The sequence below is a fragment of the Mus musculus genome, chromosome 12, assembly GCF_000001635.26.
Source record: "Mus musculus strain C57BL/6J chromosome 12, GRCm38.p6 C57BL/6J".
Lineage (NCBI taxonomy): Eukaryota > Metazoa > Chordata > Mammalia > Rodentia > Muridae > Mus > Mus musculus.
Window position 1 is genome coordinate 55,657,642 of NC_000078.6, and position 26,126 is coordinate 55,683,767.

Genomic DNA, 26,126 nt, shown 5'->3' on the forward strand with positions numbered 1-26,126 from the left:
TTGACTTACTGCTAGTTCCAAGACAGAAGGCAAGAGCTGATTAGTATCTATGGCCTACCTTGGGTAAAAATGAGGTAGTCACCCCAAAACCACCTGCCTAGGATAGTGCTGCCCTGACTGGGCTGGGCCCTCCTGTATCAGTTAATAATAAGGACTGTCTCTTCCAAGGACATGTTCACAGGCTAATCTGATTTAGCCAATTCCTCAATAGATGCTTTCTTTTCAAATGACTGTAGGGTGTGTGACAAAGTGAACTAGGCTAAGATATCATAAAGGAATATTCATAACTAGTAAATGGAAACATTCTATAATCTGTGATAGCTAGTTTTAATTATCAACTTGACACAATCTATAATTATCTGGGAAAAGAGTCTCCGTAAAGGATTTTCTGCATTGGGTTGACCTGTGGGCATGTCTCTATGAAAATTTTCTTAATTAAATAAATTCATGTGGGAAGGTCTAGCCTGCTTTGGGAGGCTTCATTCCCTAAGAATGAAGAACCCCTGTCTAAGTCTGGAGAAATTAAGCTAAGCAGAAATTAGCTAGTGGGTGAGCACGTGTGTATTCACTGATCTCTGTTCTTTATTGTGGATAATATTTGAAGTTCCTGTCTTGCCTTCCCACAATGATGGACTGTAACTTGGAATTGTGAATTACAATAGACTCTTTCTTCCCTAAGTTTTATCACAACAGAAATGAAACCAGGACAATATCCATTCATGACAATGGATAAAGGAAATGTGATATATGTGTATATGATGAAATATTGATTAGTTTTAAAAATAAAAGTTCTAACATTTGCTACAACATGGAAGTAACTGAAGGAAATTATACTAAGTAAAATAATCCAAACGGTGAAAACATATGAATTCACTTACATGCAGAATTAAAAAAAATCAAATACATAAACTATAATAAAAGCCAGGTTTGTTTTGATATACACCTATAATCCCACTACTCAAGAGACTGGGCAATAGGAACATGAATTCAGGGACAGTTTGAGCTGCACAGCAAAACTATGTCTACAAATAAACAAACAGAAAACAAGTGACATGTAACAAATGAACAACAACAACAACAAACTATACCAAAAATAATAATTCAGTTGATGAAGTCGGAGAAAGGCATAAAGATACAAAATAGCAGGTTTATAGGTTAACAAATCTAGGAATTTAATGTTAAAAAGGATTGGTTCAATAGTGAGACCGTAACCTACAATCGTATCATTGTTGTTTATTAAAGGAAAACCCAATTTACTACACAACAATCCTGGTTTTGAAGATGGCATTGGTTAAAGAAACAAACTCTTTACCTACCAACAGGGCTCCACCAACTGGATGTTAGTATTTTACATGATTTTCTTAACTAATATGCTTTAATTAAAAATGTTTCCCCTCAGCACTTACTTTTTTGGTCAGAGAGTCATCAGAATCAGAAGGCATTCGTGTAGATACATGAAATATTACTTCTACTGTCGAGGTAGCAAAATAGGGAGTGGTCAGTCCAGTGCTTCTGTTCTTCTGAAGGCCTCCCATGAAGCCACAGTGGTTTGTAAGGTTTACCTGCAATCAGTGAAGAACTACTTAAACATCATCATCACCGTCATCACCACCACCTTAGAAACACTGTTGAAAAAGAACAAAGTTCACTTTACAAAACCATGAGAAGTACAGTTTTTTCATTCTGCTATATTCTCAGATGAGTGCCTTGCTCAGTACCATTAGAGAAGCTTCCTCCTGCAGCGCATGGGAACAAATAGAGATCCACTGTCGGACTATGTGCAGAGAGTGAGAGACATCCGAACACTCAGTCCTAAGTAGGTTGTCTCCATCACATCTCTCCCCTCAAGCCTCAGTGAACCCCACAGAAGAGAAGGGAGAAAGAGTGTAAGAGCCAGTGGACACCAAGAAAACAAGGTCTTCTAAATCAGTAAGACTGACCCACATATGAACTCACAGAGACCGAGGCAGCATGCACAGGGCCTGAACTAGATGGGGTCCTAGAGCTAAAAGAAATGGACATGTACCCCCATCCCTAACTCAAAATCAATCTCCAATTGATAACCACTTACAAATTAAAATTTAGTTTTCTCCAAGAAAAGTCTCATTGGGAAACAAGCTACTCTTAAGGGTAGATTGCATGCCCAGAAGTAGATGGTTATGAGAAAACAAACTCAAAGACATCTGTGGTGATTCCTTGCCTCAGAATGTCACATCAGGACATTTTCATTTTTTCCATTTAAAAAAAATTTTAAAATGTTATTGCATATATATTATATTATATTATATTCCTGTTTTACCCTACAGGTCTTTTGCATATATATATATATATATATATATATATAGCTTCTAGTTTTGTATTTGTATGGTCTTCCTGAGTGTGTGAATGAGTAGGTCTGTTCTGTTTCTTGTGCCCTCTCTTAGGCTCTTTCCCTTCTGCTTAGTCTTATTCTGAAGTGATAGTTTTGTTTTGTTGTATTTCACTGTGTTATTATCCCCTAGACACCAGGTTTTTAGTGAAAGATGGAAAGGGGTGATCTGGATGGGATGTGGGAAGGAAGTCGAGAGAAGGGAAACCATAAGCAGAGTATAGTATGTGAAAACAAAATAAATTTTCAATAAAGTGGAGAAAAGGAGTGAGTATTTTATATACTATCAGCCAATATTAAATCTAGCATTACAGCTGGCTCTCTGTATCTATGGAGCTCACATGCACAGATTCTACCAACTTTAGATTGAAAGGATTCACAAAAAAATATAAGCTTTTACTAAACAGGTATAAACTTTTATGTCTTGCTATTAATATTTTCTAAATAATAGAGCATGACAACTGTTTCATTTTGTTTGATACTGGGTCTCACCTAGCCTAGGGTGGCCTCCAATCCCTGATCTCCTGTCTCCACTTCCCACGTGCTGGGATCAGAGGCATGTGCCACTATCCATGGCCTGAGAGAAAACTATTTACATTTTATTGGGTATTATAAAGAGATAACTTTATTAGGGTGATTTTCTTACCCCAATATGTTTTATAGTATTTAAGGGTCTCTAATTAGTAGGAGCTAATTAATTAAGAAAGAAATCAACTACTGTTTGCTGTGAACCTTGTGTTAGGTAACTAGGTATTAACAGTAAACTATAAAGGCTTGGGACACTAAGGTCAGAGGAAAAATCAAATCTGAAAGGACTTGGGGTAAAGTTAAAACAACGTCAACTCACAGAGCAATCAAGTAGATATTTCGTATTTATTCACAAAACTGTCTTCCTGCAAGCACCTGCACTTACTCACCAGGCCAAGGTTACCTGATATGGCCCATTGGAGAACTAAACCAGGCTGCAGTTAGAGAGGGGTATAGCAAGACTGAGGCTGGGGCAATTCTTACTGAAAGCAATCAGACTTTTTATACCCTTATCAGGAACAATATATTGGCAATTGCCAGGATCAATACAATTGCAGTTGTCAGGATACAATGATGCTTGCAAATTATGCAGGGCACACAAAACTAATGTTTGAGACCAGTTGTCTTGTGAAGCTTCCACGGTCCCCTGACTTCTAAGGAAACACACAGAGAATACAACGCAGCCTCAACCCTTCACTGCCTGGGGGAGTGCCTAGGTTTCTCAGGAAGTGAAAGGCATATGGTGTCCCAGGAGCCATGGACTCTAACCTGAGAAACCTATGATGCATGCCTCTCAAGGCAGCTAGGCCAGGTCCACTTCACGGCTCTGCAGCTTCCTAGTCAAGTACCCATTACAGCCTAGAATAAAAAATGTGGGGAAAAAAATCACAAAATTTAACTGCACTTAAATACATTTAAAAATATATCAATTGATCTGTATGAAGCTCTGGAAACATTTTAGGCCATGATACAATACACAATATATATTAGTCTCAGGGTTGTGGGACTAGATGATTCCCTGGACCTATCTGATGCACAGAAGCTAAGGTAATGTTCTAGTAAGAGCTGAAAAGCATTGGCTTTCTTGGCCTTCTCTCACACTATCTGATATTACCTCAGTGTGGAGAGCTTCTCACTGCTGCCTTGGGAGTGCTGATGAAAGTCTAGGTTTCCTATTTGACCTCTGACATAGATATGCAGTTTTTTAGGGGCTCATCTCCTGGTTCTTTGGGTTTATAAGAACTGTTGTTTACCTATATAGTTTTAGGTTACTGGCTTCCTCGGCTGAGGCACATTTGCATCTGCAGTCAGGAAGACTGCAATCTTCTGCAGACAGCAATGAATGCTGCACTCAGTTGCTTTCTCTTCTTACTCAGTCTGAGATCCCCAACCCATAGAATGACACCACCCAAACTTAGAGTGGAGTTTCCACCTCAATTAATCTAAATGAAAAGCTCCCAAATGTCCAGGGATTTTTTTCCCCCATGGTGATTCTAATTCCCTCAGGTTGACAAACAAAATTAAGCACTACAGTACTTTTTATGGCTAATATTTGCTTGTATGGCCATATTATAATTATTTATCCATTCATTCACATATGGACATACATATGGGTTGTTTTGCCTTTTGTTATTATGCAGCAATGAACACAGCTGTGTAAGATTTTATAAGAACTTAAGCTTTTATTTTTCCTTGGTAAGTGTACAGCAGAACTATTTTGTTACATGGTGTCTAGTTTTATGTCAATCCAACACCAGCTAAAGTAATCTGAAAGGAGGGAACTTTAATTGAGAAAATGCCACCATAAGATCTGGCTGCAGGGTATTTTCTTAATTAGTGATTAACGGGGGAGAGCTCAGCCCATTTTGGGTGGTGCCATCCTTGGACTGATAGTCCTTGGGTCTATAAGAAAGCAGGCAGAGCAAACCAGTAAGGAACATATCCCCTATCCCCTGCCACGGCCTCTGCATCAGCTCCTGCCTCCATGTTCATGCCCTGTTTGAGTTTCTGTCCTGATTTTCTTCATTGATGAACAGTGACATGGCAGTGTAAACCAAATAAACCCTTTCTTTCCCAAGTTGCGTTGGTCACCATGTTTCATCATAGCAGTAATAATCCAAACCTGGATATATTACATCTCTATGTTTAACTGCTCAAACTTTGTCTCCTCTAGGAGAATATGAGCATTCAGATTCCTCTAAATCCTAGCCAAATTTACCATTTGACTTTTTTTTTTTTTAAATCACCTTGCTGGGTGTGAAGAGATACTCACTGCGGTTTTCTTTAGTTCCCTGATGCTAATGATGTCAAGAGTCTTTTCATGTGTTCACTAGGCATTTGCCTATCTTTAGAGTAATATATTATGGTCCTGTGGCCATTTTTTTTAATTGAAGGATTTCACGCATGAGTACATTTCCATTATTTCATACAGTGGTATCCGTATGATTTTTACCTCCCTCCCCCTCCAATTCCTCATATCCCCTCAATAATGTCCTCTCAAATCCACCACTGCTTCTTCTGGATTTATTTTTGTTATACTGAGTCCAATTGGTGTTGTCCTTGTTTGCATGTGTTTAGGGATGACCACTTAAGATTGTGGTTATGAAAGAGAGGCCCATTGGACACGCAGACTTTGTGTGCCCCGGTACAGGGGAACGCCAGGGCCAAAGGGGGGGAGTGGGTGGGTAGGGGAGTGGGGGTGGGTGGGTAAGGGGGACTTTTGGTATAGCATTGGAAATGTAAATGAGCTAAATACCTAATAAAAAAAAAATGAAAAAAAAAAAAAAAAGATTGTGGTTATGTTCTTGAAAAAACCAAAACCAAAACCAAAACCAAACTGTTTCTTTTTTTTTTCTTTTATCAATAGCCACTGACTGCCTAGAGAAATACACACTCACTCACTCTCTCTCTCAGTATGTAGACTGTTCATCTAGAGAAATTTTGTGACATTCCATGCATGTCTACACATGCTTTAAAGTAGGCTTTAAAAAAATGAATCATATTCTACTTTTTACTTTGTATAAGTTCTTCAAATATTCTAAGTGCAAATTTCTTCTCAAATATATGATTTGCAAGTATTCTCCCCGATCTGTGGAGCTTTTTACTTTGCTGATGGTGTTTTTTAAAGCACAACAGGCCGGGCGTGGTGGCGCACGCCTTTAATCCCAGCACTCGGGAGGCAGTGGCAGGTGGATTTCTGAGTTCGAGGCCAGCCTGGTCGGTCTACAAAGTGAGTTCCAGGACAGCCAGGGCTACACAGAGAAATCCTGTCAAACAAACAAACAAACAAACAAAAAACCATTAAAGCACAACAGGGTTAATTTTGATGAGTACTATTTTCCTTCTTGCTCATGCTTTTTGAACCAAATCTATAAAAAAATCTTTGCCAAATCCAAGGTCATTAATATTTGCACCTATATTACCTAAGTGTTTTATAATTTTAAGTGTTTGAGCCATTTGGAGTTAATTTTTTAATATAATATAGTCTGATTTCATTTAAAAATTACTTTTGATTATGTGTATATGCCTGTGTTGTCAGAGGTGGGGAGAGAGGGAAGAGGAAAAGGGAGAGGGAGGAAGAAAGGGAGGGAGGGAGGGAGGGAGGGAAGGAAAAAGAGAGAGAGAGTGTGTCTCCGGGGGTGGGGGATGGTATGTGTATATCAAAGCAGATGAGGATTGTTGGTTACTCTGAAACTTGAGCTATAGGCAGTTGTGAGACTCTCAGCATGGGTGTTGGAAACTCTCAACTGCTGAATCATCTCTCCAGGCCCCTGACTACTACTCTCCTCCTCCTCTTCCTCCTCCTCCTCCTCTTCCTCCTTCCACCTTCCACCTCCTTCATCTTCCTTCTTCCTTTCCTTCTTCTCTGGTAGGCATATGACTATTTGGTTATGTCAGCAATATTTGTTGAAAAGATTCTCCCTTCTGTAGTGTATGGTATAGGCCAAAATTCAGTTAACTATATATAGACTTGTGGGTTTACTTCTGAACTCTATTGTATTCCATTGATCTATGTAGGTCTATCCTACATTATCTCGATTAGTATTGTTTAGTAGTAAAATTTGAAATTAGAAGGTATATATGAGTCCTTCCAACTTGCTCTTCTTTTCATGTAGCCCTTACTTTTAGTAAACTGTCTCTATGGTTCTTCTATACAGAAAAATCCATGTTTTGTTTTAAAAATATTTTCAAGGCATTTTAAAATACATACTTGTAACTGAAAGTTTTGTCATCTTTGCTGCATAACGAAGTATATTATCTGTGATAAATAAATATAGAGGCCAAGAAAGCTTCCATAGTTCACACAAGGTAATCTAGCTGGTAACCCAGGGAATACATACCAAGTGGGAAAAGCTAATATGTTAGACACTGGAAAACACGGGCATTAAACACAGAAGTGGGTAAGAAGTGCCAGCCCTCTGTAAGTTTATAGTCTAGTGCAATGGTCTTCAACAACTTTACCAGATACCCTCAGTACAAATTCTGTGCAATAACTGTCAACTCTAAGAAAAAAAATCATTGTAACTTTAAATGGCTACCAAGGATATTATTTCAACTATGCTACATTAAATATATACTCATCAAAATCAAAGTCACTTGTTGAATCTGGAGTTTGTGGAGTTGGCAAGTGGGATAGTTAGTAAGCACTCAGAATTTGTTTGTTTCTACTCCCCCAGTGCTGGGGAATTTCTGCCACTGTGCCTGGCTTTTACATGGGTGTTTTGGATCCAAACTCAGGTCTTCAGGCTCACTGGGTAAGCAATGAACTAACCGATCCATCTTCCCAGTCCTTCTTGTTACTGGTTCTTAAACAGTATAGCTCAGCAGTGCAATATATAGTATTTAGACTACTAGGCATAAGTAACTTTAAATTACTTTAAATTATACAGTAGGATATACATTGTTTTATATAAGTATTCCAATATTTTATATGAGGGATTGATTGGTTTCTGATATTTGCAGATTGATATTGTGATCAAGGGCTAAATATAAAACAATGGCTGGTATAACAATACCTCCCAACCAAGGCCAGCTACAAAATCTTCATATGCTTGGCTTCCTCCTATATTGGTGAGAATGGAGTATTTATCTTCTTGTCCTTCAGCAACGTAAAATACTGCAATCTTGTGTGTCTCTCGGCTACAAAACAAAAAAAATTATACCATTCATTTTTGTTTGCTCATTAAATTTTATGTACAGAGTCTATAGGAGTAAGAATATGAAAAAGACTCAGATGCTACAACCTACAAAAGGAGACACATAATTGCAATAGAAATAAAAAAGTCCTAAAAGTGACAAAATTGCACGGCTACTGCTGATGGGAGAATTAAAGAGCACCTAAAGCAATACTGAATTAGGTAAAGGTCTGTGTGTGGGCGGGATAGATAAAACGAGAAGGACAAATCACTAAGGAGTTACCACTGTGCAGTGTGGCTGACTCTCAGGGTTAAAGCAACTGTTTTAGAACTAAGTAACCATCAGTAAAGAGTGTATTTCCCCAAACTGCATCTAACAACAGAAGAAACACACAAAACTGCATGGATTAGTTCCCAAATTCTTGGACAATTAACTTTTAGTTTTTTCTAAATTAAAAAGTGTTTATAATTGCAAACTTATAAGAAGTCTGGCAACCCAAGCTAACTAGTCCATTTGTCTTTGGTGAATATAGGCAAACTTTAGGACCAAAAAACCAAAAAAGATGGATTCATACATATTTCCTGATTTCAGAATTGGACCAGATGTATTTTGGTTTTGTTGTTGTCGTCGTCAAATTATTGAAGTAGCAGCAACAACAGCAGCAACAGAATTAGAAGAAGAAGAGGAAGAAGAGGAAGAAGAAGAAGAAGAAGAAGAAGAAGAAGAAGAAGAACAACAACAACAACAACAAGGTTCATAGCCAACAACAAACAGATATAAACTATAGGATTTCAAGCTGGAGTCTGATAGCCAGATTTTTAAAGTATTTTGAAGTTAAGTCATGACTGTAGGTTTCCATGTCAGCAACAAAGAAGCTTCAGCAAGTTTCTATCGCTTGCTGAAAAAGGAGGATTTCCAGAATTATAGAGTATAAATCTGGATGGCCTTAAAAAAGTAAAGTAAAACCCAATTTAACTGGTGAAAACATTTTTTTAAAAAAAAAAACCTAGCACTTTAAAAGTGCTATGTCCTAAAGGCATATAGAAACAGAAAATCTTCATTCACGAGAATCTACTAAATTTTGGTAAAAGCAGTCACTGTTGTTGGCTGCTTTCCCCTACACTCCAGCTCACAGCTCCGTTCTATGGCTCCTGTGTTTTGCATTCTCCTCAGGCTGAGCAGAGAGGTTCCTTTCTCCCAAGCTTTCAGTCTGGAGTAAAGGTTACTGGTGGGAGTTACTACTGTTGCATAACTTCATGTTACAGAGGCGCTGGGCTAGACCTTCTGTGTCTAAGCTCCCCATCTTTAGCACAGAAGCTCTAGATGAATATCGCCACCTAAAGCTTGAAGCGGGACGAGTGCAAGTTCTGCTAGGAGTAGTAAGTTAGGAAGACCAGGGATTTCCAACTCTTCTGCAACTGCAAAGTATGATTATCATTCTAGGTAAAGCTAGGCCTAACCCTAGCTTAGGTATAGCGGTACACAAGTGATGTCCAGGGTAAAAGGCAGGTTTCAAGGACAATGAACTTAGCTTAGTTCTGAACAGGAATTTGGAGTAAAGCACGAAGGAGAAGCTGGCAGCTCTATGACAGACACATGTGAACAGCAAAGCAGCCAGAAGTTAACAAGAACCAGAAAAAAAAAATAGACTGCTAAGAATTTCCTAGGATTAAAATTTTTGAGATCGGTGGGTATTGTGGATAGCCCTGGGGCTAATTATATTTGACGTTAATTCAGTTCTCTTGTGAGTGGATGCAAACAAGGAATGACTCAGTACTCAGGTGATTTCCAGTAAACCTGCTTTCCACCTTAATTTGTAAAATAAAGGAGAGCTGATGATTGGGCAGATAAAAGGGAAGGTGGAGTGAAGGTGAAGAGAGGAGGGAGAGGAGGAAGAAGAGGAGGAGGAGGAAGAGGAGGAAGAGGAAGAGGAAGAGGAAGAAGAAGAGGAGGAGGAGGAAGAGGAGGAAGGGGAAGGGAAAAGGGAAAAGGGAAAAGGGGAAGGGGAGGAGGAGAAGGAGGAGGAGGAGGAGGAGCGGAACAGAAGCACATGGCCTGGAGAAACCTCAAGTTCTAAGGGGTCTCATAGATGTGGAAGATGGTAGTGTAGCGGTAGATCTGCCCAATCTAGGCACACAGCATGTATTCATATTAACTGTGTTGTGTTTTCATTGTTGGGGCATATTTGGGATGGAGTTTTACCGCAACAGGTGGGTGGCCCCATCCCTCAATGTAGGGACCACTGGATATGGTCTCTACAGATTCTATCTCCCCTCTGTTGGATATTTTGGCTAATGTCCTCTTTGTTGTGTCCTGGGAACCTCTTGCTTCCCTGGCATCTGGGACTTTCTGGTGGCTAACCCCAGTTCTCCATTCCCTACTGCTATACAACTCTGTTCAATTTCCTGACCCTCTGTGCACCTCCCCCCGTCTTCTCCCACACCCGATCGTGTACACCCCCCCCCCCCAATACTTGAATTATTCCTGTCTAAAGGAAATGCAGGGACAAAGAGTGGAGCAGAAACCCAAGGAAAGGCTTTCTAGAGAATGCCCCACCTAGGGATCCAACCCATCTGCAGACACCAAACCCAGACACTATTGCTGATGCCAAGAAGCACCTGCTGACAGGAGCCTGGTATAGCTGTCCCCTGAGAGGCTCTGCCAGGGCCTGACTAATACAGATGCAGATGCTCATAGTCGACCATCAGATTGAGCAGAGGGACCCCAATGGAAGAATTAGGGGAAGGACTGAAGGAGCTGAAGGGGTTTGCAACCCCATAGGAAGAACAATATCAACTAATCAGACACCCTCAGAGCTCCCAAGGACTAAACCACCAACCAAAGAGTACACATAGAGGGACCTATGGCACCAGCTGCATATGTAGCAGAGGACTGCCTTAGTTAGCAACAATGGGAAGGGAGGCCCTTGGTTCTGTGGAGGCTCAATGACCCAATGTAGGGAGATGCTAGGGCCATGAGGCTGGAGTGGGTGGTTGGGTAGGGAACACCATCATAGAAGCAGTGGGAGGGAGGATGGAATAGGGGGTTTGTAGAGGGGAAACCAGGAAGGGGGACAATATTTGAAATGTAAATAAATAAGATAACCAATAATAATAATAATAATAATAATAATAATAATAATAATAATAATAACAGCCACGGAAGAGCAACTAGAACACTGGATATTACCTGTGAGTCACAACCTTTTGAGGTTGACCCACTCTTTTACAGGGTTGCCTACGACCATCAGAAAACACAGGTATTTACATTATGGTTCATAAAACTGTAGCAAAACTACAGTTAGGAAGTAGTAACAAAAATAATCTTATGATTGGGGGCTCAGCACAACATGAGAAACTATTATGTAAAGGATTGTTGTAGCCATTAGGAAGGATGACAACTACTGAACTAGAACACAATGAGCAGAGAGCCTCACAGGCACTGCATAATATTCACAACTCTGGGCCAACTCCAAAGAATCTAAGAGTTAAAAATAACATCCAATCAATGCTTGTAGATCTGGATATCTATGTTGTACCCTGAAGGCTATACACATTTGGAATGGTCAGAGAGCAAACCTTTAAGCTACTGGTCTCTGGATGAAGGAGAAACAAAAATTAGAAAAATTTGAGTCTTAAGTGATGTAAACCCAGGAAAGCTACCCCACCCCAGTGAATAAGGTTTAGCTAGACAAGAAAAAAAAAAAAAAAAAACCTTTAGAAAATCTGAATAAAAGATTAAAGAGGCTCACATTGTTTCGAAATAAAGCTGCTAAGAATTAAATGACCAAGGTCTACCACTTACATACTTTAAACATTTATTTTTATTTGTGTGGCTATTTTTGCATGCATGTTTGCGTGTATACTACATGCATACAGTGACTGAGAATGCCAGAAGAGGGTGCTGAACCCCTGGAACGAGAGTTTCAGGTGCTGTGTGAATGATGGTAACAAACCTGGCCTTTCTGCAAGAGCAACAAAGTGTTCTTAACTACTAAATCATCTCTCCAGCTTTCACTAATGTACTTTTGATTCAAATCACAGGAAAAACTGAGAACAAAATGGGAAGGCACCATGTAAACTGTGATCAAGAGAGCTGAAATGATTCTACCAATGGCATGCTATCATAGTAACTTCAAACAATTAAATAAAAAATCTGCGAAAGGCTGTTTCTTTAAGCTAGCTAAGCAACTTGATCACTGTTACCTAGATCAAGAGAAAAAGAATATAAACGAGCAGGATGGCTTGGTGGGTAGGGTACCAGTCATGCAAGTCACATCTCCTGAGTATAATCCTTGGAAGCCACATAAAGGGAGAGGAGAAGTGGTGACTTCCACAAAGTTGTCCTTCTATTTTATGCCCCCATCTCTATCTCTCCCTCTTCCTTACACAATAACAAAATTAAAACAAGAAAAAGTAATCCTGCTACTAAAATCATACGTTACACAAAAAGGTGAGAATACTATACTGGCTGGTTTTGTGTGTCAACCTGACACAAACTGGAAATTCAGTGAGGGAAAAAAAAACCCATTAACAAGTGGTATGGGAACACTTAGATAGACATATGCAACATATGTATGCTTGGTGCCTGCAGGAGGATGTTAGATGCCCTGGAACTAGATTTAGAAGTGGCTGTAAGCCTCCATGTAGGTGCTGGAATAGCTTGGGTCTTCTGCAAGAGAAACAGGTTCCTTCAACTACTGAGTCACCTCTCCAGCCCCATCTTTGCTAGCCTTTTGTGTTATCTTTTTAGTATTGAGTTATAAGTTCTCTATACATTTCTAGATCTGCAATAGGAAAGTTTGTTTATTCCAAAAAACTAAGCTGAGAAAGGGAATAGCATAGGGAATTATGGCATACTGAAAGTTTCTGTCAATGTAACACATGTGAAATAGGCAAAGACTCTATTCTTACCCTTTTGATAATAAATATCTCAATAAATCGCAACAAAATAAATTTTTATAAAACAAACTAATAAAATTGACCCCAAACCTGAAAAACTCTGAAAAAGACAAATCAAATGAATCTGAAATTTCAAGTAACAGATATTTTTATGAGGCTCACTTATAACCTTCATTCTAAAAACCTACAGTGAACACAACAAAAAAGTCTGTAGAACCCGATAATAAATGGACTGATAGCTTGAATTTATAAAATGAAACTTTAGTAAACTGAACAGCTAAACAGAGATTTTTTTAGATTTATTTATAATTATCTTATGTGTGAGGGTATTTTGCCTGCATCCTGCATGTGTATATGTGTACTAAGTGTGTGTCTGGTGCTCACAAAGGTCAGAAAAGGCCTTTGGATTCCCCAGGGTAGGAGTTATAGACAGTTGTAAGCCAGCATGTGAATGCTGGGAATCAGACACAGGTCCTCTACAAGAGCAACAACTGTTCTTGAAACTGCTGAGCCAACTCTCCAAGTCTATACACAGTTTTTATACTAAAATACACTGATTAGTTAAGAAACTGAAACTATTGGAGCACCTGAATAGGTGCTAAAAAGAATTCTGAACAGAAAAGGAGAGAAATGTTGCAATTATAATATTCAAAAATAATGATTTTGATAACATACATAACCACTTATGCTTGCTATGCAAAATCATCTATTTTAAATGAACAATACCTTTTCAATGGATGAGGAAAAAGAAGAGCTACTCTCATTACAATCAGGAAAGGCAAGGATGCCCATCTATTTACACTACATTCCTTACCACCAACCTGAAAGTTCTGGTCAATGCAAAATAAAGAGAGATTGTTTGAAGATAATGGTTTTATACCTAAGCAAATCTTAAGAGAAAGAAACAACTATGAGATGCTTAAAAGCAGTATAAAAGTTCACTAAGGTATTAAATATAATATCAGGGTCTGAAGAGATGACTTATCTATTATAGGCTAGGCTCAAAACCAAATTTTCAAAAATATTAACATTGAGTATCCTCTTTATAATTAACAATAAAATAAAATAACAAAATATCCAAAAATTATCCATATAAGTAAGGTTTGGGTCTAAGAATAAGTAAAATGACAGCATAATTATTCATGGAAAATGTATTATGTACCTTTAATATATTGAACATACATACAAAACAACAGATAAATCAACAGGAATACATATAGCTTTGACGCACAAAGCTTAATGTTTGATAAAGGCAATACTAAATCAATAGGAAAGACTAGAGTTAATTTAACAAATTATAAAAATAGATCATTTTCTAACATCTAACCTAGTTCTAATTCTCTTTATAAAATTTTTAAAAAAAATTTATGTATTTTTATTATTGTTATTTATGTGCATGTGAATGTTTGTATATAGGTATGTGCATGTCAGTGTGCCAGGCCTCCTGGAGTCTGAGTTACAAGGCAACAGTGACATGGTGGCCACCTGACATGGGTGCTTGGAACTGACCTCAGTTCCTCTGCAAGCATAGTGTATGCTTTAACCACTGAGTCAGCTCTCCAGCTCTCCAGTTTTTATTTTATTTATCACTATTACTATTATTGTTGTTACTGTTATTTTTATTATTGTATGTATGCATGCACACATACATGTGGGTTGGTCAGAGGACATATTTTGGGAGTTAGTTCTCTTCTTCCATCATGTGGGTCACAGGGATAGAACAGTGAGTGAGTTATAATTAAGTATGGCACAACCTAAGGATATTTTACACATTCAATTGGCTTTCTCCAATTCAAAAGAGGATTGTGAAATACACACAAAGAATACAAGTATTTCAATATATTGACCATCTTTTTTTTTTGTTTTTTTGTTTTTTTTTTTTTTTCTTCAAGACAGGGTTTCTCTGTATAGCTCTGGCTGTCCTGGAACTCACTTTGTAGACCAGGCTGGCCTTGAATATATCGACTATCTTAATGCAGTTCTAAATTTTTCTTAAAAAAATAACTTATCCTGAGTTTTGCAGGCAAATGGATGGGACTAGAAAATATCATTCTGAGTGAGGTAACTCAGACCCAAAAGGCATGCATGGTATGTACTCGTTAATAAGTAGATATTAGCCAAAAACAAAAAAAAAGTACAGAATACCCAAGATACAGTCCACAGAACTCAAAAAGGTCAACAAGCTGAAGGGCCCAAGTGAGGACACTTCAGTCCCACTTTGGAGGGAGAAGAAAGCAATCATGACTGCCCTCCAAAAGATCCAACAAGCAGCTGAAAGAGTCATCCAACCAACGGACAGAAGTTGCTGACCCCTGTGGCTGAATTAGGGAAAAGCTGGAAGAAGCTGAGGAGGAGGGTGACCCTGTAGGAGGACCAGCAGTCTCAATTAACCTGGACCCCGAGATCTCTCAGACACTGGATCACCAACCAGGCCCCATACACCAGCTGATATGAGGCCCCCAACACATATACAGCAGAGGACTGCTGGGTATAGGTTCAGTCAGAGATGATACACCTAACCCTCAAGAGACTGGAGGCCCCAGGGAGTTTAGAGGTCTGGTGGGGTGGGGAGTGGGGACATCCACGTGGAGACCAGGGCTGGGATTGGGGGCGAGGTGTGGAGTAGGAGGGCAGGGAGGAGTCATGGAATGTGGATCAGTCCAAGGGTGGACTGGGGGGGGGGGGACGACAAAATCTGGAGTGTAAAACAAACAAACAATTAAAAAATAATTTATCTACAGTATAATGACAGTTTCTACTCAAAAGCTGTAACCTAACAGTACAGTATTACAGTTTACATTGCTATTAACAGTATTACTGTCAACAGAAATAGCTAAGAGTTTCCAGCTGTAAATATGAAGATTTCCCAACAACTCACCATTGCCTTGAATCCAAGTTCCTAAGTTCTCTGAGCAGCTTTTCATTTTTCTTCAAGAGATGAAAGCTCCTCCTAAATAGAGAGATTTATAAACATTTCATCAGCTTTGCACGGAAGGACTCGGCAGTCTGGAGACACTTCCCACTCTACTCATGCAACTCCTTACACTTGAAACACAAAGGAGAACCAAGCCCTAAAACATGTAAGAATATGTGTCAGTATTTCTTTCTTCCAGGCCTTCATTCATTTCTGATAGCATACCTCATCAAGGCCAGATTAATCTTTCTTTGCAGATGTTGTGAGCACCCAAACTTATATCCAAAGAAATGGATTCAAGGACTTGTAAAAAAAATCAGCTTTTTTCCTTTGTTTTATATTACATGTATTAAAATACATTTTGCTGTTAGTGTGTATGTCTGTATTTATATGTATGTATTATATATGTACATATATACACATGCACCCTCAGTCCTATTATTACATATATATGTGTGTATACATATATGACCTCAGTCCTATAATATTTTAAAAATATTAATAAACATAAATTTTATTTTATATGTGCTAAACATGTACAGAAAATCAATACAAAGTACAAAATGTACTTAAGACAGAAGTACAAAAACTTACTGTCATGAATACAACTTTCCATCTTTAACTTTATATAGACCATTCCATAACAAGAAACTAGAATGTATTTCTATAATATCTAAGTGACAATTATATGTGGTCAGACACAAACATAAGGCAAACAATGCTCTATACAGAATGGCTTAGGGGACTGAGAGGTGGCTCAGCAGGTAATAATGCTTTTTGTTGAATAAGTCTTACAATCTGAGTATACTCCCTCGCACTCTCATGGTAGAAAGACAGAAACAATTCCTGTGAATTGCTCTTTGACTTCCACATATGTGCTATGACATGTATGTACCCTCATAACTCAGATATAAATGAAAATGTAATGTAAAATGGCTTAGGCAAGAAAATTGATTAACAAATGGAAGGTTTTAAATCAGAGAAAATATACATACTAAGCAAGAAAGAGAAAAGGGTTCTTTTAATGCTTCGCATGCACCTGGAGTACTGCAGATCTATTAATCCAGTAATTTCTGAGCTTTCCCCTCCTTCCTACTATAAGCTAAATGAAAATGACAGATTTCTATTATTTAATGATAAAGTAAATAATGTGTCATCTTCTACTCTCCTATATCTTTTGATGATACAAAAATTAAAAACCATGTAATGTGTTCGATTCCTGTTAAAAACAACAACAAAATCTAAATGTAGCCAGGTATGTTGGCATATACCTATAGTCTCAACACTTGAAAGGTGGAGGCAGAAGCATCAAAAGGTTCAAGGGTCTGAACCAGCCTGGATTACATGTGACCCTGTCTCAAAGACCAGAACAAATAAAAGACCTAAATATCTGAGTAATGCTTTATATAAAGTAAATCGTACCTGTTTTTGTACATTATTTCTTTCTATGGAGGTAAAAATTATTCTTAGACGCTATAGGCCAAAGTTCAAAGACAAAGGATCTCTAAGCTAGTTCTGATTTAAGTGCAATGTTCTTTTCATTTAATTTCTAAGTTGATTATTGTAAGATATTTGGTTCTAGTGTCTTCTGTACTGGAGGTTAGAGACAAAGCCTTGCAAATGATAACTGTATCCTATTACTGTACTACACTCCTAGCATATCTTAAGGTTATTGTTATTATTATTTTAGAGATAAGGTCTCTTGTAGCCCAGGCTGGCCTTCCCTCCATCTCCAAAATGCTTGATTACAGGAATACCATTATGCTCTGTACTGTACTTTAAGCTTTTAAGAAGATTTTATAATACATATATGAAAACAAAATAGGAAAAAAAATCCATCTTTTTTTTCTTCTTTCTTTCCTTCCTTCCTTCCTTTCCTTTCCTTTTTTTTGTTTTTTGTTTTTGTTTTTTCAAGACAGGGTTTCTCTGTATAGCCCTGGGTCCTGGAACTCACTCTGTAGACCAGGCTGTCCTCGAACTCAGAAATCTACCTGCCTCTGCCTCCCAAGTGCTGGGATTAAAGGCATGAGCCACCACTGCCTGCATTATTTTCTTGATTTGATCCGGAATTTTGAGTTACTTCCTTAATTCAAAGTTGACAAAAAAAATATTGTGACTGATCTAAAAAAACTGACAGGCTTAAATAAAGGTTTAAAAGTTTGATTTTCTTTCAATTATATGATTATAATTTCTAAGTTAAGAAACTATAATCATAAAATTTATAACTATAAAAATGTTAGTAATGTACTGAATTAAATTATCTTTTTATTCACCTGAATTTTAATATAAATCAATGGTTAAAAAAAAAAAAACAACCAACCAACCAACCAACCAAACCCAAACAATTTGCCTATTGGCCAAAAAACTAATTGGTAGAATTTATAGGTTTTATTTTCTTTTCAGAGTTTTATTTTAAGATTTATTTTATGTGTATGAGTGTTTTGCTGCATGTATTATATATACATGTGGCACCTGAACGCCCAGAGTAGAGGTTAGAAGAGGATGTTGGGTCCTCTAGAACTGGAGTTACAGTTAGTTGCTAGCTACCATGTAGGGGCTAGGACTAGAACTCGGATCCTCTGAAAGAGCAAATACTCTAAACCACTCAATCAACTTTTTAGCTCCTATCTTTGTGAATTCTTAATTATGTTTGTTTATGTGTGTAGGTGTGTACAGGTGAGGACAATGCCCAAGGAGGCCATAAGATTCACTAGAGCTGGGGTTACAGTTATGAGGTCCTCACTAGGGATGCTACTCTGAAAGACCAGCATACACTCTTACCTGTTGCGCCATCTCTCCAGCATGGTGGATGGAATTTAATAATAAAAAGAATAGATACTACAATTCCTGATCAGAAGATAAGGACTAATTTTTAAAAAACAAAAAGAAAAGGAAAACCTTTCTTCCCTTCTTACCGTTTGTCCCAGGAATTCATTCCCAATATACTAAGAAGCAATCTGCAGTAATAAAAAGCTGACTGAGGTTTCTGAGGTGTTGGCTCATCTTGTTCTGAGGCTTTCATGTTTAAGTCATTAAAGTGCTTCTCTACAAACTCTTTTTCTTCCGTGTATTGCTTAAGGATAGCATTAATGACATCATTCTCCTGTTTTTCAGAAATGCACAGAGGCTGTGGAGCAGGAACATTGAGGGAGATTCCCGTTCTCTGTAAACACTCAGGACTTGTAGTGCCTAAATACTGCAGGAGCTCGTCAAGAACATCTTCTTCCTCTCGTATCGTAGACCAAGTTGGTACAGTTTCTCTAAATCTTCTAAGCTGGAGAGAAAGCCCATCTTTTACTGCGATGTCTTCTAAGCATTCGTTAGATGTAGGAGGCTCTTCCGGTTTCTCTTGGTCAGACATTGAAAGTATGAAAGATGTAGGTTCAGGCAAACCACTTACAATGGGTGGTCCATACAGTATGGCAGAATCCCATGAGTACTTTCCAGAGAGATCACGTACTATGATTCTAACATTTGAGTTGGCTGACACAAGGCCAGCAGCTAGACCTCCTCCAGGCATACTCTCTTCCGATCTTATCTGGATACAGGACACTAAGGTTGTATTATTCAGCACAAAGAACTGGATGTTTGGACTTTCAAAGAGCTCAGGAGAAAGTTCAGTACTTTCACTGTAATGATTGTCATGATTTTCACACACCTGACTTGTTAGCATAGCAGGACCACCACTCATTGGATAATGGCCCAAGTGATTCACCAGATGGGTAATAACAGTACGGGCTGCTATAGAGATTAATCCTTGTTGCATCTGAGTTTTCACTAAAAAAACAAAACCCAAAAAACAAAAATCACTAATGAGCAGGAATAATACTGTTTCCTAGGAGTCATAAAACCTATTAGTAAGGAGAGGAGATCTTTATTGCACTGCTAATGCCACAATCAGATATTTGGATAAATATTAACACATGCAATTTATCTTCTGCTTTATTCATTTATTTTTGAGACAGGGTTTCTCTGTGTAGCCCTGGCTATTCTAGAACTTCCTCTGTAGACCAGACTGCCTTGAACTTAGAGATCTGCTTGCCTGTCTCCTGAGTGTTGGAATCAAAGGCTGGCACCAATGCCCAGCTAGTTTTCTTATTATACTGGCAAATAGTAGGGAAAACTTTTTAAATGAAATAGCTTTGTTTATTTAATAAGAAAGCCCTTTTGAAACTGTTGCTAGTGATCTACAATCTAAATGAAAGCTTTTAAATGTAGATCACCTTTGAAGATCAAGTATCAGAAATCAATTACCTGAAATACACTAAACACACAGATTAAAAAGCCAATAAAATCTATCCAATTGATATGTTTATCTCATGAAGATATTCCAGATTTAGAGGCATAATATACAGCATCTTTAAATGTCATTTCATTCTGGCTTTTATTACTGATAAAATATGTCTGAAAAAATGATATCCGAATTAAATTTCAAGAATGAGAATAAATTTAAATAGTAAGTCAGCATACCCTTGTATGACAAGGAAACTTAAAGGCCAAGCTCCAAATATGAACTGTGTAGGCTGGAGAGATGACTCAGTGGTTAAAAGCACTTGCTGCTCTTCCAGAGGACCCAGGTTTGGTTCCCAGCACCCACACCAGGAAGCTCACAACTGCTGCACTCCATCTCAAAGGGACAGAAATGTCTCCTGCTTCCTTGGGCACTGTATGCATGTGCATATATACCTACTGACAGACACACACACACACACACACACACACACACACACACACAAATTTAAAAATAATAAAAAACGAAACTAAGAATATAGGCTGAGGATGTAGTTCGTTTGTAGAACATTTGCCTAGCAAATGCAAGTCCCTAAGATTGATCACCAGTGCTTCACACACACACAAAATTAAACAAAAACAAAATAAAACATTAAAAGTTCCTGTTGGGCCTATTCAATTTGGCATTATTTTTCTAAGTAAATTTTGTGGATCAATATGGTTTAGTCTGAAATTATGTGGAAAGCATTTTTCCCTTCCCTACCCATCATATTAAGGAAACTAGCTAAGCATATTCATATAAGTATGAATATGAAAGAATATATAAAAGAGTAAAATAAGAAAACTGAGACAATACTGTAGTTTGAGAGGTCTAGAAAGGCAAGCTAGCTTATATTAGGATCTAAGAAAGGGAGATGCAGTGGTTTGAATGAGATGTTCCCCACAAGACTTGGGCATTTGAATACCTGGTACCCAGCTGGAAGCTGTTTAGGGAGGATTAGGAGGTGTGGCATATTGAACTGTTCTTAAAAGTGTGTTTATGCTAGTTCTGAAAACCAGACATAATAACAAATTATAACATCAAATAGTTCATTTTAATTTACTCTTTCATTTTTAAAACTGTGTAAGTAGATGATGAGAAATGGGACTGGCCCCAATTGCTGTCCATTCCCTAATGGTTACTGAGTAGGTATGGAAGGAAGTTCATCTTATACATGAAGATCAATGGTTCAGAAAGCTAAGTGATTTACCAGCTGGCTTTTGCCTTATACATCAGTATTTAATTTCTACAATTTGCTTTTTCTTAAAGTGCCCTCTTCTTTGTGACAAATGAAAACAATGAATTTAAAACTTAAAATTTCTGTGCGCAGGATCTTCCAAATGGGTATTACCTAGGGCGGCTTACTGATCAACCAGCTGGAGCACGCAGGACAGTTCCCTAAATATGAGTAAGTTATGTTTTAAATGGCAATGAAAAAACTAAAAAACACCTTTGTTTGTTTGAGACAAGGTTTCTTTGTGTAGTCTTGGTAGCCCTGGAACTCACTCTGTAGACCAGGCTAGCCTTTAACTTATAACTTAGGAGATCCACTTGCCTCTGTCTCCTGAGTTCTGGGATTAAACCATGTGCCATCATGCCCAGTGAAACTGACTTTTTTTTTTTTTTATGCAGTAAAAAATTTCTATTCTTTTCCTGGTGAGTGATATGTTTAAAGAGGTGACTTATTTCTAAACAATGAATCTTCTATAAGGAACATAAAAGTTTACAATATGAGGAAAGAAGAGAGCATAGTTTAACAGATGTAAGCACAAAATGAGATTCACAGGAACACTTAGGTTTGGCTTGCTCAAACAAACAAACAAACAAAACAAAACAAAACAAAAACCTTTCCTTAAATCCAGTTATTCTGTAAGAACAGCCTATACTTACATGTAGAAATGAATTAAAAGCTCTTTTGTATAATGCTCAGAATAATAAATATAAACTATTCAATTTTAATAGCATTATAAGGAATACATCTTTTAGAAATTCCCCCTGTGAGCTTTCTTATAAAGAACCCAAGAATGCCATAGCTCATTTTGTACAATATAAACCCCAAGCCCAGGCTTTAGTCTTCCCTCACATCCTCTTCCCAAAGGATGGGACAGGGGGATTCAGTTTTAAAGAGTGCGTGGAGATGCACTTATGTAATTCTGTACTTGGGTAGGTTGAGGCAGGAGCAACGGGAGCTCAAGGCTGGCCTGAACAGACAGTAAGGCCCAGCTCGAAACCACAACGTCCAAAGAGTCTTCTCTACTTAAACACCCGCCATCTGCCTTAGACAGCCTACAAAAATAGGATGCCGAAAAAAGCTGCTGCAATCTGATATAATTATTAACACTGAAAAAACTTATACAATAAATTACAAATTTAGATAAGAGCAAAATCATTTTTTTCTAAGTTGCTTCTCTAAAATCAGGATATATGAATATATATGAAAGGATCAAAATTTCTTAACCTGTTAATTGAATGATTAGATTTATCTAGATTTTTGAGCAGTAGACTAAAGAAAATATTTCTTTCATACTTACCTCCTAAGATAGAAAAAAGACAAAGATTCTCTAATTTAAAAATTAAAATGAAATTCTAAAATAATGAGTCTGGTGACAAAATGCAAAGTGACGCCTTTGCCAATGCTTCTAAGGCATTTAAAACTAGCATTCATTAAACAGATCTAGCTAGCCAGGTTAGCTTCTCAGATTATCACACTAAACAAATCCTACATCATTTGTTGCAAACCCATAATTACAGATTATTACAGCATACAAAAGCTGCAGGCCATAAAAAGCTGCCACAATTCACTGTGCTGTAAAAGACACGCAGAGGAAGTTAATTTTGGCAAATGCTTTAAATATTAGCTTTGCATAATATGTATAGGTGAAACTATAATTACTACAGAATGAATCTTTGATGCCTCTTTTCACTCTTGCCCAGAAAATGAAGATTTTTTTTTTGCTAATAAAACTACTGCTGTTTGACAAAAAGCCAACTTCACTACCTTCCCTTATTCTGCAGTAAATTTAATAATTATAGCCATTCCTGCCAATAGTTTTCAATTCACTTTTCAATCCAATACTGAGCTGATTATAGGCACTCTATGTTTAGAATTCATTGGAAAAAGAAGTACTTGAAAACAATGAAGCATGACTTAGACAAAGACACAATGATCAGTCATTTCTGCCTTATTAAAAAAAAAAAAAACAATGAAAAAGACCTGAACAAACTCCTATACGAAACACCCCTTCCCCCAAGCCCAAGCAAACCCCACAGCATGTAGTCATTACAGACTAAAGTAATGTCACCTGTTGAAACATCATGCTGTCCCTAACCAATTCTGAGTTTATGTGGTCCTCACTATCTTAGAGGAAGCCCAAAAGGAACAACGTGACACAGGCAACAGAGAGTACAGAGTATTTGGTATTTAAAAGCTTATCTTTTTAATATCTTTTCTTTTACTCATTGTACTCTATAATAAAGTTTATGTAAAATACATTGAAACTTGAGGAGGGGTAGGTTCAGCAGGGAAAGACTATTGCTACCAAGGCTGCTGACTTGAGTGCTACACTCAGAACCTCACAGTGAAAGCACAAAGCTGGTTCCGGTGAGTTGTTCTGTAACTTCCAAACACAGGTTGTGTCTATACACAGTCTACATATTTTAAATAGTAATAGCAAATTTTATATATAAGTAAACTTTACTATTCTGTTTAAAAATATACTGTCTTAGAATGTTACCTTTGAATGAAAGGAACAACCATCTTTTTATATAACATAAAGTAAAATAAACACTCTGATCTCTGCAGCCAATCAATTTCCTTGACTTTTAATTTCATAACTTCAGTTTTGCATATGTTATCAATCCATTACTAGTGTAAAGTCTTAATTCTTTTAATCATTTGTAACTATACTTTCTGTGTTGGAAAATCAAGCTTTCTTCATAGCCTACTCTTTAACCACAACCTCCTAAGATTAGGAGGTTCTCCAATTGTGTTTTTAAGGGGTCCTTGGAGAAGCCTCTGGAAAGGGTAGATCTCTAGGATCAACTCTACTGCAGCTTTATTTTTAAGTTTTACATATTGGACTTCCATGTAAAACGTATCTGAAGAAATTCTACTCCTTAAACCCCACTGTAAGAGCTGCTGGCACAATATACCAACTCTCAGTTCTCAACCATGGCTGCAGACTGTTCACATACAGAGCCTGGGAAATGCCAGCAATCTTAGAAGACAGTCCAACAAAATCTTCTGATAAAACTCCAGTATTCATATTCTTTTTTATTGGTTATTTTATTTATTTACACTTCAAATATTATCCCCCTTCCAGGTTTCCCCTGTGCAAACCCCCTCTCCCACCCGCTCCCTCTGCGTTTGTGAGGGTGCTCTCCCACCCCACTTCTGCCTCACTGCCCTAGCAAACCTTTACAGGACCAAGGGCCTCCCCTCCCATTAATGCCAGATAAGGCCATCCTCTGCTACATATGCAGCTGGAGCCATAGGTTGCTCCATGTGTACTCTTTTGTTGGTGGTTTAGTCCCTGGGAGCTCTGGGGGTCTAGTTGGTTGAGGAAATACAGGGACAAAGAGTGAAGCAGAGATTGAAGGAAAGGCCATCCAGAGACTGCCCTAACTGGGGATCCATCCCGTCTACAGTCACCGAACCCAGTCACAATTGCTGATACCAAGAAGTGCTTGCTGACAGGCGCCTGATAGTTGTTTTCTGAGAAACTGTCAGAGCCTGACCAAGACAGATGTGGTTGCAGCCAACTACTGAACTGAGCACAGGGACTCCAATGGAGGAGTTAGGGGAAGGACTGAAGGAGCTGAAGGGGTCTGCAACCCCACAAGAGTATCCATATTCTAATGTGAGCTAAATTGTGAACTACTGCCCTACTTTCTTATTTCTACCAACATCTACTTCCTACCTCTTAAGAGCACTCTATTTTCTCCCTAGTTATTAGTTACTCCTGGGAGCAGTTCTTTATCAAAGTTGGGTTCCACAACTTCGTGTAAACCACAAACCAATATTCAGATATTCATAGTTCCTTTGAATTTCTGTCACACTCACCCTACTAAATAATGATTGGTATAACCAAAAGTTTTTGATAGTTTACTTTTCACTTTTATTTTCATTTCCCTCCTTGTTCCAAATGAAGGGCGAATGCTAGTACTAATGAGTTCAGTATATTCCTTCAGGGTCTTACATTCTTTAAATAATACCTAACTCCCTTCCTTCCTTCTCAGTTTTTAAGTAAATTCAGCTCAGTTCACACTTAAAATCCCCTTAAACCCGAATGAGCCTTTAGTTTACCTACTTTAAGAAACATAATGGCTCAGGGGTTAAAAGCACTGACTGCTCTTCCAGAGGTCCTGAGTTCAATTCCCAGCCACCACATGGTGACTCACAACCATCTGTAATGGGATATGAAGTCCTCTTCTGGTGTGTCTGAAGAGAGCAACAGTGTACTCACATAAATAAAATAAATAAATATTTTTTTAAAAAAGAAAGAAACATTACATTTTCTTTTTCCTTCCTTTCTTTTTTCTTTCTTTAAATACTCAAGCTTCTTTAAGAGTACTTTCAGAAGGGAACAGTGAGATGGCTCAGATAGGAAAGGCACTTGCTGCAACCCTGATAACTTGAATTTTACCTGGACACACGATGAAAGGAGAGTGTTGACTCCTATCGTCTTCTGTGCATACACACATACACAAATCAAATACAAAGCTTTTTACAAAATATTGAAGGCTGAACTCACTATGCACTAAGAGTTGTGCAAAGGGATTTACATATGTAATCTCAGTTAGTACTCAAAATAATCCATGCTGAAACTAATCTGTATTTTATAAATGGGGAAGTAGAAAGTCACTACCAAGTCTGTCAGACTTCAAAATTCTCTTAATCTACAAAAATACTATGAAATGTACAATAAAATGATTTTAAAAGTAAGTCAGCCATAGTATAAAGGGAATAGTGAAATATAAAAAATTGGTAATTGTACATATGAAGTTATT

The 26,126-nt window shown here is 37.8% G+C and overlaps 1 protein-coding gene across 12 annotated transcripts in view; it reads right to left on the reverse strand.

The window, feature by feature from the left end:
* Ralgapa1 (Ral GTPase activating protein, alpha subunit 1) overlaps nucleotides 1-26,126 on the reverse strand; it is a 218,687-nt gene that overhangs the window by 54,754 nt on the left and 137,807 nt on the right. For 11 of the 12 annotated variants that reach the window (XR_003950070.1, NM_001368814.1, XM_006516107.3 and 8 more), the window contains 4 exons: nucleotides 18,763-19,624; nucleotides 15,812-15,883; nucleotides 7,912-8,035; nucleotides 1,407-1,562 (listed from right to left, as the gene is read on the reverse strand). Coding sequence is in view for 10 of the 12 variants with exons in the window: in NM_001368814.1 (NP_001355743.1) it covers nucleotides 1,407-1,562; nucleotides 7,912-8,035; nucleotides 15,812-15,883; nucleotides 18,763-19,624 (1,214 nt within the window). In the remaining 2 variants the exon portion in view is untranslated. Of the gene's footprint in view, nucleotides 1-1,406; nucleotides 1,563-3,664; nucleotides 3,755-7,911; nucleotides 8,036-15,811; nucleotides 15,884-18,762; nucleotides 19,625-26,126 lie in introns of all 12 variants that reach the window. The other variant, XR_003950071.1, reaches the window with a different exon arrangement.